Below are 15,274 nucleotides of genomic sequence, written 5' to 3' on the forward strand. Positions count from 1 at the left end.
AAATATAAATTCATATGCAGTCCTTAACATAAAGGAAACTGTGTGAAATTTTATTAATTTTATTAATACTATTTTTGCATGCCTTACATTATTTTCAAACCATTCTGATTAAATAACGGACAAAGTTTTACGATTTGGCACAGTGCTGGAAAGTGAAGCATTTACGACTCGATAGCGATATATGAAAGTTTTAGTTAAAACACTCGATAATTTTACACAAGACTTGAGACAACAAATCGATTAATAACACATGGCTCGATAGAGATTCGATAGATCTATTTTTGCCACCACTAACAAAAAGTATCTTTCAGATAAAATTTGTTGTTTAACGTGAGTGCGTTGTATTTGTGACTCGACGGAGAGTTGACGTTCTTATTAATGTGAAAACATGTTGTTCCGTTAGTGAAATTTAATAAATTGTTGAAATGCTCAACCTTATATTGAAGTGCATTCTCATTTACTAGCGATTTTACGGGTGTCTCAATTACAATCTGTGAATTAATTGTGCGCGTGTTACAAGACAAAAATAAAAAAAAGAAAATAACGAGAGAGCGAGAAGAGCAACTGAGTGTAAATTGTGTTATAGCTGTGCTAGCCAATTTAAGCTGAAATATGCTTGAAATACAATTTAAATAAATTGCCAACTAGTAAAAAATTTGACCAGCAATACGAAAAGTATAGCGACAGCAGCAATTAATCAGGTAAATTATTTTTGGCTGCTACACAAATAAAAAGAAAAATTATATACACACACTGTGACGTTTTTCGTGCGCGTAGTGTATGTGACGAAAAATAAAGCAAAGCGAAACAGAATGCCATTGATAAATTCATTTGATTTTGTTGTACAGGCATATTTTGTGGCAAGGGTATTGTTGGTATTTGCCACTTATTAATCTTGTATTTATAATTAGTGAACTGAGAGATACATTCGTATGCATGTATGTATATGTACATATATTGGTGTCGCGGTTGCGTTATTTCGTTGTGCCCAAAAGAGATACTAATTCCCAGAAACGCATTTTCTAATTTAGACCGATTTCTGAGAAGAGACCAGACAGTTGAGCGAGCCAACAGCAGCAGGCCAACAACAACAACAACAACAATGCTCGCACTAACTACGCTACAGGCACACACATACATGCATGCATACAGTCATAGTGTCGCTCACACTGAGCGAGCTCAACAACAACAACACAAAGGCAAACAAAACATGAGGCCAACGGGAAAGCGGCAAGTTGGCGGGTGGTGTTGTTGGCAGCTGCTGTCGTTGTTGGTGGTGGTGCTGTTGTTGTTGTTGTTGTTTTTGAGGCTATTGAATGAAGCTGAAGCTGGCTTCACACACACTTCCAGCAGTGCAAACGAGAGCGAGTGAGAAAGAGAGAGGGCAAGAGACAGGCTTGGTTATTGGTTTGAAGCCATACTTCATACACACACTTAACTGAACACAGCGACGGCGATTTGTCTTCCTCTTCGTTTTCTGCTTTAACGTTGTTGTACCCTTCACAAGAAAAGGTGTTATTAACTTTGGTGTTGTGTGTATCTCTGTATGTGTGTGTGTGTGTGTGCACTTTTTTGATCATTCTAGGTAAAAGCTGGTTTTACCAGCTTCTTCCGCTCATTTCCTTGAAATTTTCGTATTAAACTTGAATGCGTTCTCTCTCTCTCTGTGTGTTCGGGTTTTAATAGCTTTTCGCATGAAATTGAAATTCTTGCTTTACCACAAAAAGGATAAGTGTAATTGGGCCGTCGCTTAATTGGCTTCTCTAGACATGTTTATGCTCCTAACAGACTTGTATTCATTTTCTGTCTTTAACTGCAGCTTTTGCCTTCCGAGGCGCTAAGTTGAAATGTTGGCTTTCCCGAAAATTTCAGTCTCTAGCCACCGGTATTAAAATAATGTAAATACATGCGCAGATTTCAAAATTCACTCTAAATTGATAAATGTGTGTGCAATTGTTTGTCTGAAGCAAACATATTTTAACGAAATGCATGTTTTGCAGCTTGTACATCAGAACGAACGGTAAACAATCAGCATCTAGTAAATTGCCAATTGTGTTGTGCTTGGCACCCTCCATAACTATTATCATGATTACGTCTTATTCCTTTCAGCTGCTGTTGGCTATTGTTATATTAACCTTCTATTGTTGTTAGTGTTTGTTTTTAGAGTCGTCATACATACAAATGCATATGCATGTATGTATGTGCAGATTTCGTAGAAATTTCATGGCTGTATGTGTGTATCAGCTATAAATTCACACACACACTCACATGAGCGCTTGTTAATTGTTCGCGTGAATTTTTTCAATTGAAACGCAATGTTCAAAAGTGAAATGTGGGCATAACATTCAATTTTTGTTTAATTGTATTTCCTGATAAATGCATAAATCATTGCTGGCCAAGTTACTGAAATGCGAAATGTTACTGTTCAAAAATATTAAGTTAATAGAAACAAAGTTAACCGGTTGCATGCTGTTCAAATCGGCTCAAGTTCGAGCTTTGCTTGCTTCTCGTTATATCTCGTATATCTGGCTTTATTTTAAAAACTCTCCCTGTCTCTATTCATAGTTTGTATCTAGATGCATAACTTATTTTGATAAATGTATATACACATACACACATATATTTTTACATAGTGATTCTAATTTGGGAAACTCATGTTTCATAGTTTATTGGTTCAAAATTTGTTGAGCTCGTTCAAGACTTAAATTGGTCGAACAAAAATGCAACCTAAAATTGTAGTCTTTAGCTATGTACATACACTATAAGCAAAAACATCTTACAACTATTGCTGTACACGCATTCATACATACGTACATAGTATGTACATCTTGCCATACATACTTGTCCCGCATTTCCATGGAAAAACAAAACGCTTTTGATTGTTCTCGGAATCTTCTACACTGTCAACTTTATCCCGCCCAGCCCCTTGATAAGACTTTGTGCCCATATTTCCAACTTACTCACAGTGTTGTTGTCAGGCCCAAAAGCTCTGGGCATTACATCATGCTGTGACTCGCAAGTCACTGCGATAAGCAGTCACTGCGATTTGCTGTCTAATTGGAATTAAAAGTGAAATTAAAAGTAAATAAAGTTACATTAAGTTTCTAAGAAAAGACTCTGATTTTTGTTTTGTATTTTATCGAAACTCTATTGTAAGACATTTACTTAGTAATACACATTACTCAACGTACGTGAGTGTTATCACTATTACAGCACTTAAGTCACTTTATTGAGTCACTGTACTTGTAAGAGACTTCGCATCTCTGTTTGATTTAATTATTTACTTTGGGGGCGTGCCAAAGGCCTACAAAATTTGTAGTAATTTGTCAATGAAATGTTGGGAACGCTTTTCTAATTAATGTACATATGTACATATCTATATACATATATATTTATGTGTTTTGCCACTCATCGTAGTACTTGACGCATACGGGTATTTCTAGAATTCTATTACTTTTCGTATCAACTTCCGCTCACTATAGGCAATCGTAATCACTTAATTATAAATTTAACTTATGTGCTTTGTACGGCGATTGAGCAAATACATGTGAATGTATCGCCTTGTGGTTAATATACTAAACATATGTACATACCATCTATAATTTAAAAATAAATTTATTAATTCATTTCATATTGAAACCTTCCGTAATATTATGCATATGAGTATATGGGTATATATATACATACATATATAACATATTCTAACTAACGACTAAGAACCAAGATATGGAAATATCCATAGTTTGCAGAATTACTTTAGTTTATTATTAACTCGGCTCACTATGTATATATATATAAATATATATGTATGTATGTATGTACTTAACATTGAAGCTTTTTAAACGCTAATAAATCAAAAGAGCGTTAGTTTCCTGGAAAAAATAAATGCAAAGAACGCCCAATTAGGAGATATGTACACTGGAGATAAAGCTAGAGGTGTATCTGGCAATAAGCGAAACTCTTGATAGATAGTTTATGTATTTTACTTTACTGTCAAAGGCATTGGAGCAACCTGGACAGGATTCCGTATCCTTTTGCCTTGAACCTTAACGAAATAAGGCACGCTCATGCAGAGAGAGAGGGAGTGTGTGTGTGGTTTAGTTCTCGGTACCTTTAAGCAACTTCATGACTTCACCAGCATGTGAGTGAACCGTGTGCATAATTTCCAAGAATTGCTCATGTGATTGTATATGTAGATTATAGTCGTGTGTGTGTGTGGATTTACCATGAGAGCCTTTATGGAGCACAGAGAATTCCACGAACAAGCCTTTTTTCACATTACTGTTAATATTGGTATTATTTTAATTTATATATGTCTGTATGAATGCTTTAAGGTTACCTTTAATTTAGATAAGCACACATACTTCAACAATTCCAAGAGCTGGACACAAGGCCCGCGATGATAATAAGCTTTTGCCTAAAATAAATAAATATTGTGATAACAAGTAAGAGTATAAAATTAATAGAGAAATTGCAAAACGCTGAACACTAATAATACGCTGGGAATTCTATAGATTCGTATAGCCCAATTAAATACCATTGGCTATGATCTAAAAACAATCGTATTTCGTGGGAATTTGTTTTGAGCTTTTGTTTTTTTATAACTTAAGTGATTGCTATTTAGTTTTATTTGTGCACTTGTTTACCTGCGTCATTGATATTTCTCCACAGGGTTGAATCTTACGCATATCAGTCATGAACCACATGATAAGGGGTAACACATACATACATACATATATGCACTAGACCAGACACATACGTATGTATCTTACATGTATGTAAATAAATGCTGTTGTAGGTGTGAAGTTGATTTCGATGGAAATGCTAATTAAATTGCCATCGGAATGCCAATTTCATATGAGAACTGTTTATAAACTTATACATATACATACACTTACATGTGTGTATATGTGTTGAGATATTTTCAACTTAAGCGCAATGAATGAATTTTGTTTAGCATGGAATTATTGAGGACTACGAAACAAGTGTAGCCGAGCCGAAGCGTAATAAATAAATCTCATTTCAATTTTCTTGCGAAATATCCATCAAAATGAAATACACTTTCTCAGGCCACAAGAGGCAACATACACACATCCCCTCCATACCCTCCCACCCATAAATATCTACATATACATACATACATACATATGTATGTATATACCTCCCTACTTTGTTGTCGGTCTGCTTTGCATGTGATTTTGTTTTCAGCGAAGTTCATTTGCGAATTCCAAGTAACTGCAAAGCGAACAAAAGGCAAAAGCAAACAAAAAACCGAAAAACGTAAAATGAAAAATACATATCTACATACATATGTATGTATATATAACCAAGCCAAGTAAAAGATATTTGTACAAGAAAATGTTGACGGCTCCCGGCACCCGGCAAAAAAAGTAATTGAATTCGCTTTAAAAATCCTACGCCACCGACTTCTCTTTGGCAGCTATGACTGCTATATCTCCCCTCTTCCCCACAACCATCATCTTCATCATCATCATCATCATCGCCACCTTCTTCTCTTTGGCTGTTAGTTGCTCAAGCTTGACTTGCTGCCGCTCTATCCGCTTCTGACTTCTCACACTGACCGCAATTTTTTTCGCTTTGTGATGGGACAATTTTCCACGTAAAAACTTGACAATGAATGTGTGTGTGTGTGAGCCAGAGAGTCTGTGTTGGACCTTATTCACTAAAATGGGGTTTTACTTAAGTAGGAAAATCAAAGGTGGGTTTTAGTGCAAATTGAACATTTGAAATAAATGCAACTTGGTTTTGAAATTGCAACAATTTCCTTAACCTTTTCCTATTATAAACATGAGTATTTGCATTTGAATATTTCAATTGTTCGATTCCACAAATATGACCATGGGCTTCAAACTGTATAATAGCTTTTCAATTATTTATAAACAAACTTCCAAAGTGAAATTATTTGGAAATCGCAGTAAGTGGCGTGACATATACATAAGTATATAGTATAATAATAAGTATATAGGATCCACATCCATGTGTATGTGTGAATGAGTATAATGGGGAATACATGCATACATACTATTGTAAAAAACTTAGCTATCGGGCAATTTTTGTTTTAGATCTAATAGTAGTTAACCTCCCTGATTTTGTCCAGTGCTGGCTTCCTACGAAACGTTTATCACCGAATTTTACGACGAACAAGTTATGTATTAGATCATTATCTGTATTTGGATTTCTGATGAAATTTCGCATTGTGTGCTGCATAAAAAAGGCAGACGCGAGATATCAACGAAAAAGTAAACCCACATCAAAGGCAAAAACGGACTTTGGCCCGAAGCGTCAGGTCGTCAGTCGTTCAGTCAGTCGAACACCTTGCAAATTATCTGAGGCGATCCTGTGACTCATGCTCTCCAGACCACTCGTGTGCCCACATACATACATACATACATACATGCATATGTATTTGGATTACCTATCTACCTAACTACTGCTTGATATATACAGTAGTAAACAAAAAAATTCGGATACTTTAAAAAGACGATTCTACATATTTTACTTTTATTTAGTTTTTTACTTGGGAATATACATTTTTATGAAATCCTATACTCTAATGTTATCGATACTACGAAAATAAATTTTGAGAACTTTTCTATATGTGCTAATGTGTCTTACAAAAATTAAAAACAATTTATTTTTGAGCTTCTTTTAGAAAAATTCAACGTCACTGCTGATATTGGTTAAGTTTTTTGCATTTTAAGGCCATTATGGGTCTCATCGTCATTAGGAATTTTTGAACGTTTTGTTCCCCTTTTAAGATAGGAAAATGCGTTGGAAATTTAAAGCAAACAAATCAATCTTTGATCTAAACATATATTTGGGTTTATATAGTAAGCATTTCTTATTGTTAGTGTCAGGATTTTTTTGTCCACCACTGTATATATACAAACATGTCCGTATTTATTGTAGGTTTGCATTTTGAAGCTTCAGGTTTCCATTGAAAGTTGCTTTAGGAGCGCGCGCGGATTTCATCATTGTTATTAATATACATACATATGTGTGTGTGTGTGTACACTGAAGTCGTTTGCATACATATAAAGAGTCGCTGCGTCACAGAACGATCGTGTCATTCTGTTGTGCTCATTAAACATCCGAATCCGAATCCATTGAGAAAGGTCGTAGTAGCACGTGCGTGAACCAGTCACGCTTCTCTCTCTCTCTCTCTTTCTGTCGCTATCTCTGTCTATCTCTTGTTTGCTCACTCAGTCGCTTGTCAATTTCCAATTAGCCAAGCTTAGTTAGCGAACCAAGTGATGCGTCTAAAGGAATTGAATTGAATTTTAATACTGTGCGCAATTTCTGGCTAAAAGCGTTGGCTGACTTTTGAACGGTTTTTATAGCTGTGTCGCATTTCCGGGAAGCATTGCTTTGAGTTTAAATGGCTCTGGCTTTTTATGGAAATGAAGAATAATAATGAAAATTCATATAGCACAGACACATACATTTACTTGTATGCATATTTGTTTATTGTTTAATGCGCTTAAATTAACTGTGTATACGTTCCCCCTATTTTGTATGTGGGTGAGTGATTCCTGGAAACTTAAAGTACGTGAAAAGCCATAATTATTAATTAAGCAGATATAATTGGTAAATTCAACAGAACAGTTGCCTAGGCAGTGAGCAATAGGAAGTTGCCAATTTGACTCATGAATTCACACTGATTTCACTTGATTAAATATAAATGTATTTACATCAGAATGCATCAAAGTATTGGCTTTAAGTACTTGCACTACATTAAACTAAATTGCAAATCAGCTGCCCGAACTAACTAATTTACTATGACAGATACCCCAACTGTTTCTTGTCCATTTATTGTTGGGAACTTACCACAAAATGTGACTCATTAGCGGTGCCGTTGTCATCACCGTCCTTGGCCATAAAGAATGACGCATCTCAAAAGCTCTAGGCAACGTCGAAACGCATTGATGTTAAAGCGATAAGAATGGGACACACACACACACACACCTTCAATTATGCGGCAAGAGCAACTACCCAGCGATTTCAATTTCAAATTCAGAAGCGTTATCAATGAACATATTTCTATGAATAAGCGCTTACTGTGTAAATTTTGAAGGCGACTCTGCTTTAAAGTCAGGCCCTCGCACTGTTATTACAATTTCAATGATTTGTGAAATGTGCAAGTTCACCCATAAAACGACTGAGAGAGACAGGGAGAGAGAGAGAGAGAGATGCAAGCATAGATTGTTCATTATGTGAGCACTCGCTATCTAAATATAGCTGGCGATGGGATGAAGATGTGGTGCGGCAGCAATGCGTGGGATTGGTATGCACGCCATTGTTTTTTATGGCCAACTCCCTTCATTTCCCCTCTCTCACGGCATGAGTCAGTGGCTGTTGCTTTAGTTGCAGCTCCAGTAGCTCCAAGGTTCGTAAGGGAGCAATCAACATGCAAAGTGTCACCCTCTGCTTTTGTATGGTCTCTCTCTATGTGTGTGTGTGTGTGTGAGTGTGTGTGAGGGGGGTCATTATATTTTGTGCAAGTGCATTTAATTGCCCAATGACCGCGCACATTCAACTGCAACTGCAACTGCAACTACAGCTCAACTTAAGATTGTAATTAGAGCGAGAATTGCAGACTCCAAGGGTTAACCAGTTGCTCGACCTAGGCCAAGACATTTCACACCGCAACTGGATGAGAAACTTGACAATGCAAAAAATCAAAAATGTGTATTCAATTTCACAACTTTAATTTGTTTTCTACTATTCCAGACCTCTAAGCTGAAGTGATCCCTGAGCGTAAAGAAGAGAGCAAGACAGAGGGCGAGCGATATAGTTTTCAATGGGTCATCAGTTGAGCAAGCCAACTTTCGTCATTGCCAAGAAAAGCAGAAACAGTCAAGCCATTAAGCCTGCAGTTAAAGCAGAGCACGAGGAGCAGCAGCAGCAGAAGCAGCAAGAGGAGCAACTAGATCAGAAGAAGCCGCAAGTGGCCAGAGGAAGCGTCGACAGCCTAGTGGCGTCCTCCGACGTGCGACAAATCATAATTAAAATCCAACTAGCTAAAATGGAGAATGGCAACGAGGTCATGGCGCAGGAGGCTGCGGGCGCCGGTGACCAAATGTATGTGGATACGCTCAATGCAAATGAGCAAATTGTGAATGTAACTCTTGGAACGGGTGTTGCGGGTGCTGTTGGTGCTGGCGCAGGTGTGGCTAGTCGAACTGCGGGCAGTTCAACGGAAGCGTCAAAAACCGACGAAAGACAAATCATGAATAACAACAATTTAGCGGGAAGCGTTGCGTCGGCGTCGGCTGCGGTCAAAACGCTACAATTGCACGACTACGCCAACGATGACGACGCTGCCGATGATTCGTTGTTGCGTCGACGTCGCAGCGACGAAGGCGTTGATTACTGTGAAGTGATGGAGCCGCAGTCGCAGTCGCAGCCAAGAGCAGTCAGCGAAATGTTGTCGAACGGAACACAACGCACTCCAGGTAAGCAGCTCTCTCTAGCATTTTTCGCTCTCACTTCTCTCACTCTCTCTCTCTCTCTCAATTAGTTTGAGTGCTCTCTTTTGCGTTTCTGAAATGATAGATTCTTGCTTTATTTTTCAACAGCGTCGAGCAGTCAAAGTGGCAACAGCTGTTGTCGCAGTCGCAGTAGGAAGGATCTCTCCTTTGGCGCTGGAACAGCAGCAGGAATAACTGTGGCGGGGGCCAGCGGCAACAGCAAGCGACGATGCTGCAAATGCAAATGTCGCGATGCATTCCGTGGACTTCGCGGCATGCTGGAGTCAAGCAGCAACAGCAGCAGCAGCAGCAGTGCTAGCGGCAAGGATAAACGTGAATCAGCAGCCAGCACGCAGTCTCGCAGCAAGGGGCGCAGTAGCGTCGACAGGCGTTCTACACCTGCCACACTTGGTGCTGGCAGCGGCAGCGCAGCAGCCACGCGTCTACAGAGCCAAAGGCAGCGCAATTCAGTGGCTGTTGCCGACTCCTCCAATCATCTGGCGATTTGGGCCGCGCCCGCCAATGGCCAAGGCAATGTCATCATCCACATTAGATCGCCGCAACAGCCGCAGTTTATGCTGGACTCATGTGCGGCGCCTCTGGTAACAATGGGTCCCAATATACGGCTGCTGGCAACACCGACAGAAGCCGCTGTGACTGCTAATCTGCCTACGCAGCCAATAGAAGCGCCACGTTCCGCGCCTGCGCCTGTGCCTGTGCTGCCTGTGAACGCTTATGGCGCTGGAGTCACGGTGCATTCACAGATAGATTTTATGCACTGCCTGGTGCCTGACTTGGAGCGAATCATCAACAGCAGCTTCTACTGGGGTAAAATGGATCGCTATGAGGCGGAACGTCTGCTCGAGGGCAAGCCCGAGGGCACATTCCTCCTGCGAGACTCCGCCCAGGAGGAGTTCCTCTTCTCTGTCACATTCCGCAAATATGGACGCTCGCTTCACGCACGCATCGAGCAGAGCGGCCACAAGTTTAGGTATGTGCCACACGCTCCTTTTGTTAGATTTATATGAAATGCGACTAACGCCCTTACTTATGTATCTATTGTAGCTTTGATTGTCATGATCCGTGCGTGTTTACTGCGCTTACAGTCACGGGTCTGCTGGAGCATTATAAGGATCCCACGTGCGTCATGTTCTTCGAGCCCTGCCTCACCATGCCGCTGCATCGGCGGCAGACCTTTTCGCTGCAGCAGTTGGCGCGTGCCACAATCGTCTCGAATACCAGCTACGATGGCATCAATCAGCTGGAGCTGCCGGGTCGCCTGAAGAGCTACCTGAAGGAGTATCACTACAAGCAGAAGCTGCGCGTTAAGCCCTGCGATGCAAACACGCCAGCGCCGTATTATGCCAACATATAGTCCGCGGCAACATCGGGGGCAACAACATTGCCGGATGTGGCGCTGTTGCAAGCAGCGATACCACCGCCTCCGGCAGGCTTCTCCTACTACGAGGACATGGACAGCGGCAGTGATTCGGATGCGGACGATGATGATGCGGATGAGGCGGTGTCCTATGTGCAGCATGACGAAGTGGTTGCCCAACTGCGTGCCAATTCCAGCAAAAACTCTGCACATCATTATCATCATCATCATCCGAATTATCAACTGCAGCAGCAACTCTTCCGGCTGCCCCATCGTTTTGCCAATGCACTTGGACGCATGTCCGCCAATCTCAATTGCTATAGGCAGGTTGCCACGCCGTCACCACGTAGCCGCAGCTCGCGTGGCACCCAAACGCGTCCATAATACCAGCAGACAGCTGCAAACAATGCTTGATAGCTAAACCAAAACACAAATAGTGACAATCCCAGTGCGTCGGTGCGTCCTACTTCAAATTGGCAAGAAATGTAAATTTGATTGCGCACGCTAATCGAAATAGGACTTGGCCTTAAGTAACCATAAGTATTACATAATCAATAATCCATAACTATCTCCTATACCATATGCCTAAATACATATGTATGTACATATATGTATACGCATTATTACCCATACCAACTCGCTCCGCATTTGTTTTGCATAGACACAGCACAGAAAAGTTTTAAACAAGTATTTAACTAATGCAATTTTAACTTGAAGTGAATTTGTTAAAGTATTTATTTATACAAGCTGTAAATTAAGTTGAAATACACATTTTAAAATGTATACAGTACACGTACATAAATATATCTGTTAAAACTATTTAGGTATAAACATATCTAGAAATATTACAAGTACAACAAATTCCTAGCGTACAACTCTCATTAGCCAAATTTAAAAGTACATATGTAATTAACTCTTATTTAGCTATCAACTATTTTGTATTTTATTTATTTATTCTATTTTTAAATCAGTGGCTGCGCCTAAAATTGAATACATATATATATTTTCTACGAGTTACATATTGTAAATATATACATATACATTAGTTCATATTTCAATACTCCTATTAGGTGGTTGCTGTTAATCTGTAAAATAATAAAGTATATAGTTGTTTCAACGCTTCAAGAAAATAGTAGCATATCGAAATGTTCTATGATATGTTTGAAACAAAACAACAAATTACGTGTTTCTTTTTCCTTATTGAGAGTTATGAGACAGTTTATGATTCTGAGCGAAATTGGGTGTAACGCACATCTTGTGAAGTTACATAGAGTAAGTATGTAATTGGATTTATATAGTAAAAAAATTACTCTTTGATTTGCAATCCTATTCGACCTAAGTTGTAGCTGCAGAATTGCTGATGCTTCTGCGTAATCAGTTGAAGTGGCTAAAAATGCAGTGTCGTCGGCGTAAGTTGCAGTAACGAGATCATCTCTTTCTAGCACAGGCATGTCTGCAGTAAAGAGTGTATATAATATGGGGCCTAACACACTTCCCTGTGGGACTCCAGCGTTGACTTCATAGATCTCGGACTCAGCCCATTCGCATCTTAAAAAGGACACAAATGAGGCCTAGAAGATTGCATATTGTGTATATTTTTAATCAGGTTGCAAGCTGTAAGCCCAGATATAAGCAAATATTAGAGTTAGACACTCAAAATTTGGTCTGTGTTCGTGTGATGTCCCATGCTGAAAAAGCTTTGGAGGAAAGAGCAGTAACTCGAAAAATACCCATAGTTGTTAGCCGATCATTTTTAAATATCTATGTATATAATATAATTTTTTGATTAAATTTAAATTCATTTTGGTCAGTGTAGCTGTCAACATGCAAATTAAATTGAAATTGGAAAAGTGTAACTAATTATTTAAAAAATATATGTTAGTAAATATAACTGCTTTATCCGGGCTTCTAAGACTTTAACTACAAATCTAATAATGACTCCTATGTTTTGTATTCCTTATTAAACTTAATCGTTTAAATATTTTATCAATATGCGCCAAATAAATTTACAGCATTACAAATATTTATCGCACGACCTCCACTATACCATTTTGTTATCGTCTTAAAAGTTTATTCCGCCCGACCTCCACATTACTAAAAATTTGTAGTATTCTTATAATTTATTTTTTATTTATTTTTTTTAGTGTCAACTATAAACAGTAGAAGATAAAAGAAAAGGATTACAAAAAACATTTTAAATTAAATTTAAAAATGATTTAAAGTTATGTTTTTGTTTTTAGATTTTATAAACTTATAGATTGGGAGTGTTAAACAGACCCAACATTCGTTGCAAGGACTGGAGAAAACCCAAAAAAGTTCAAATAGATCTTTTATATATATCAGAGGTGTCTGTGTTGTTTGTTGTAATCAGCACAGAGTACTCGAAAGGGTTCATGCATTAGTTGTACAAACGTTAAGTGACAAAGGAACAAAATTTCGAGTATACCTAGCAGGAACTGAGAAATTAAGTTGACTCAACAAGTACGAGGAGTCAATTTCTCCCCTTTAACTAATTTAAATTCAATAAACATGACGCCTAACATTAATACCGGCGATTAGCTAACAATGGGAGATTAATTAAAAGTAGACGATTAGTATAAGATGGTAGATCAACTTCTGGAACCCAGTTAAAGCTTCGCAAAGCACATAATAAAAATTTTTTTTGGACAGATTCAATACTATTCTGATGGTTTGAGTATTGTGGAGAACCAAACACAAGAGCTATATTCCAGAATCGGACGAACAAAAGATGTATAAAGTAATTTAATTGTAAGGGTCATCCAAATTGCTTTTAGCCCATATGTTGATAAAACCGAGAACTTGAATTTGCCTTACTGACAGTTAGAAAAACATGCTTTAGCTTACTATCAAGGGAATACCTAAGTCATTACTTCTGCTAATCTATTGAGAGGTAACTGATCAATGTGGTAGTCAACTATGTCAGGCGAGGTTCTATCTTAGAGGCAATTACTTACATTAGAACAGTAAGCTTTAATAAGTTGTATTTACACCAATTGACAAAGCGGTCAAGATCTGTCTGCAATAAAGTACTACCTGACATGTCTCTAAACAATAGGCATAGCTTCACATCATCAGCATACATTAGAACGTTTGATCTGAGGGCAGATCTTTCATAAATAGATTAAAAAGCAACGGTCCAAGGTGACTACCCTGAGGAGCTCCAGACACTGGCTTGGAAATCACTGACTTGAAAACTACCTTAGTTAGGTAATTAGATACCCACTTCAAAAAATTTTTTGGATTCAAATAATATTTAATTTATTTATTAAAAGACGATAATTAACGGAATCGAATGCTTTACTAAAATCAGTATAAATAACATCAGTCTGCATTTTGTTTTGAAAAGCTTTAACCACCCTTGAAGAAAACTCAAGTAAGTTGGTGGTGGTAGAATTTTGTTTAACAAAACCGTGCTGATAAGGTGATATAATTGAACTCCAGAAATGCATAAGTTGAGATTTAATAATTTTTTCAAAGGCATCTTCGTGGAGCACAATCGGATCAATTCTGCTAACAGTGCTAGCTGAAGGATCGATACAAATATTAAATCAAGAAAACGGTTGTTACAATTACGAACGTTATTTATTTCATTAAGTGAAAGATCAAGTATGCTATTTACAAACTCATGAGAGCTAGTAGGAACAACTAAATTATCCAAGATACATCTGGTAAATTAAAATCTCCCAGTACACATAAATTATCCCTATCAGAGAGCATAGAGGATATTAATTGTATATTGGATAAATGATCATTATAAATTGAAATATCCGATAGACGTGGAATATAAGAGCATGTTATTATAGAAGGAAATTGACAACAGTCACTCACTTCAATTAAACTCACATGTAGATAAGCAACAAATTATCGATTAAAATGACGGCTCAACGGCAACTAATACGCCACCACCAAGTAACAGACGGTCACATCTATAAGTGGTATATTTCAGGATTTAACCAGGTTTCAGTGAAGTGAAGGCAAGAATATTATAATCAAAAGAAATACTATCTATATATAGTTTAGCTAATTTAAACTTAATACCTTTAACATTTTGATATGCTAAAACAAACGAAGTAATTAGTTTTTTGCATCATTAGTAGGTTTAGTAGGTTTAACTGTAGGAAAATTTAATTTTGGCAGCGATACACTTGGTCTGCTTTTATTTTTTAACGTAAACTCTTTAATAAGCAAGTCTTGTGGCCAGAAAGCTTAAGTTTAGTCTGTCGCATAAACTTAGACATGTCGGCCCCGGCATCACGGCAATATTCGCAAGACCAATTTAAGCCGGTCTTATTGACAATCGAATCTTTAACCCTAATTGTGAAACCTGCGCACTTGACATGTATAAATTTATCGCTCAGCCAGCAACTGATGCACTCAGCATTTG

The 15,274-nt window shown here is 38.0% G+C and overlaps 1 protein-coding gene across 1 annotated transcript; it reads left to right on the forward strand.

The window, feature by feature from the left end:
- Window positions 1-312: 312 nt before the first annotated feature.
- LOC108608569 (suppressor of cytokine signaling 7) lies at window positions 313-10,884 on the forward strand. The gene is made up of 4 exons (XM_018000000.1): window positions 313-701; window positions 8,752-9,476; window positions 9,600-10,482; window positions 10,557-10,884. The coding sequence occupies exons 2-4, from the start codon at window positions 8,822-8,824 to the stop codon at window positions 10,864-10,866; spliced, it is 1,848 nt and encodes a 615-aa protein (XP_017855489.1). The 5' UTR covers window positions 313-701; window positions 8,752-8,821; the 3' UTR covers window positions 10,867-10,884.
- Window positions 10,885-15,274: the final 4,390 nt, after the last annotated feature.

The sequence above is a fragment of the Drosophila busckii genome, unplaced genomic scaffold (genome assembly GCF_011750605.1).
Source record: "Drosophila busckii strain San Diego stock center, stock number 13000-0081.31 unplaced genomic scaffold, ASM1175060v1 chrUn_07, whole genome shotgun sequence".
NCBI lineage: Eukaryota > Metazoa > Arthropoda > Insecta > Diptera > Drosophilidae > Drosophila > Drosophila busckii.

What these genes read in the sequence shown, in the direction of transcription:
- LOC108608569 (XM_018000000.1), top strand. Translation starts at nt 8,822, where the DNA reads ATGGGTCATCAGTTGAGCAAGCCAACTTTCGTCATTGCCAAGAAAAGC. An exon ending in CGGAACACAACGCACTCCAG is followed by an intron (nt 9,477 to 9,599) that starts GTAAGCAGCTCT and finishes ATTTTTCAACAG; the next exon opens with CGTCGAGCAGTCAAAGTGGC. An exon ending in CAGAGCGGCCACAAGTTTAG is followed by an intron (nt 10,483 to 10,556) that starts GTATGTGCCACA and finishes TATCTATTGTAG; the next exon opens with CTTTGATTGTCATGATCCGT.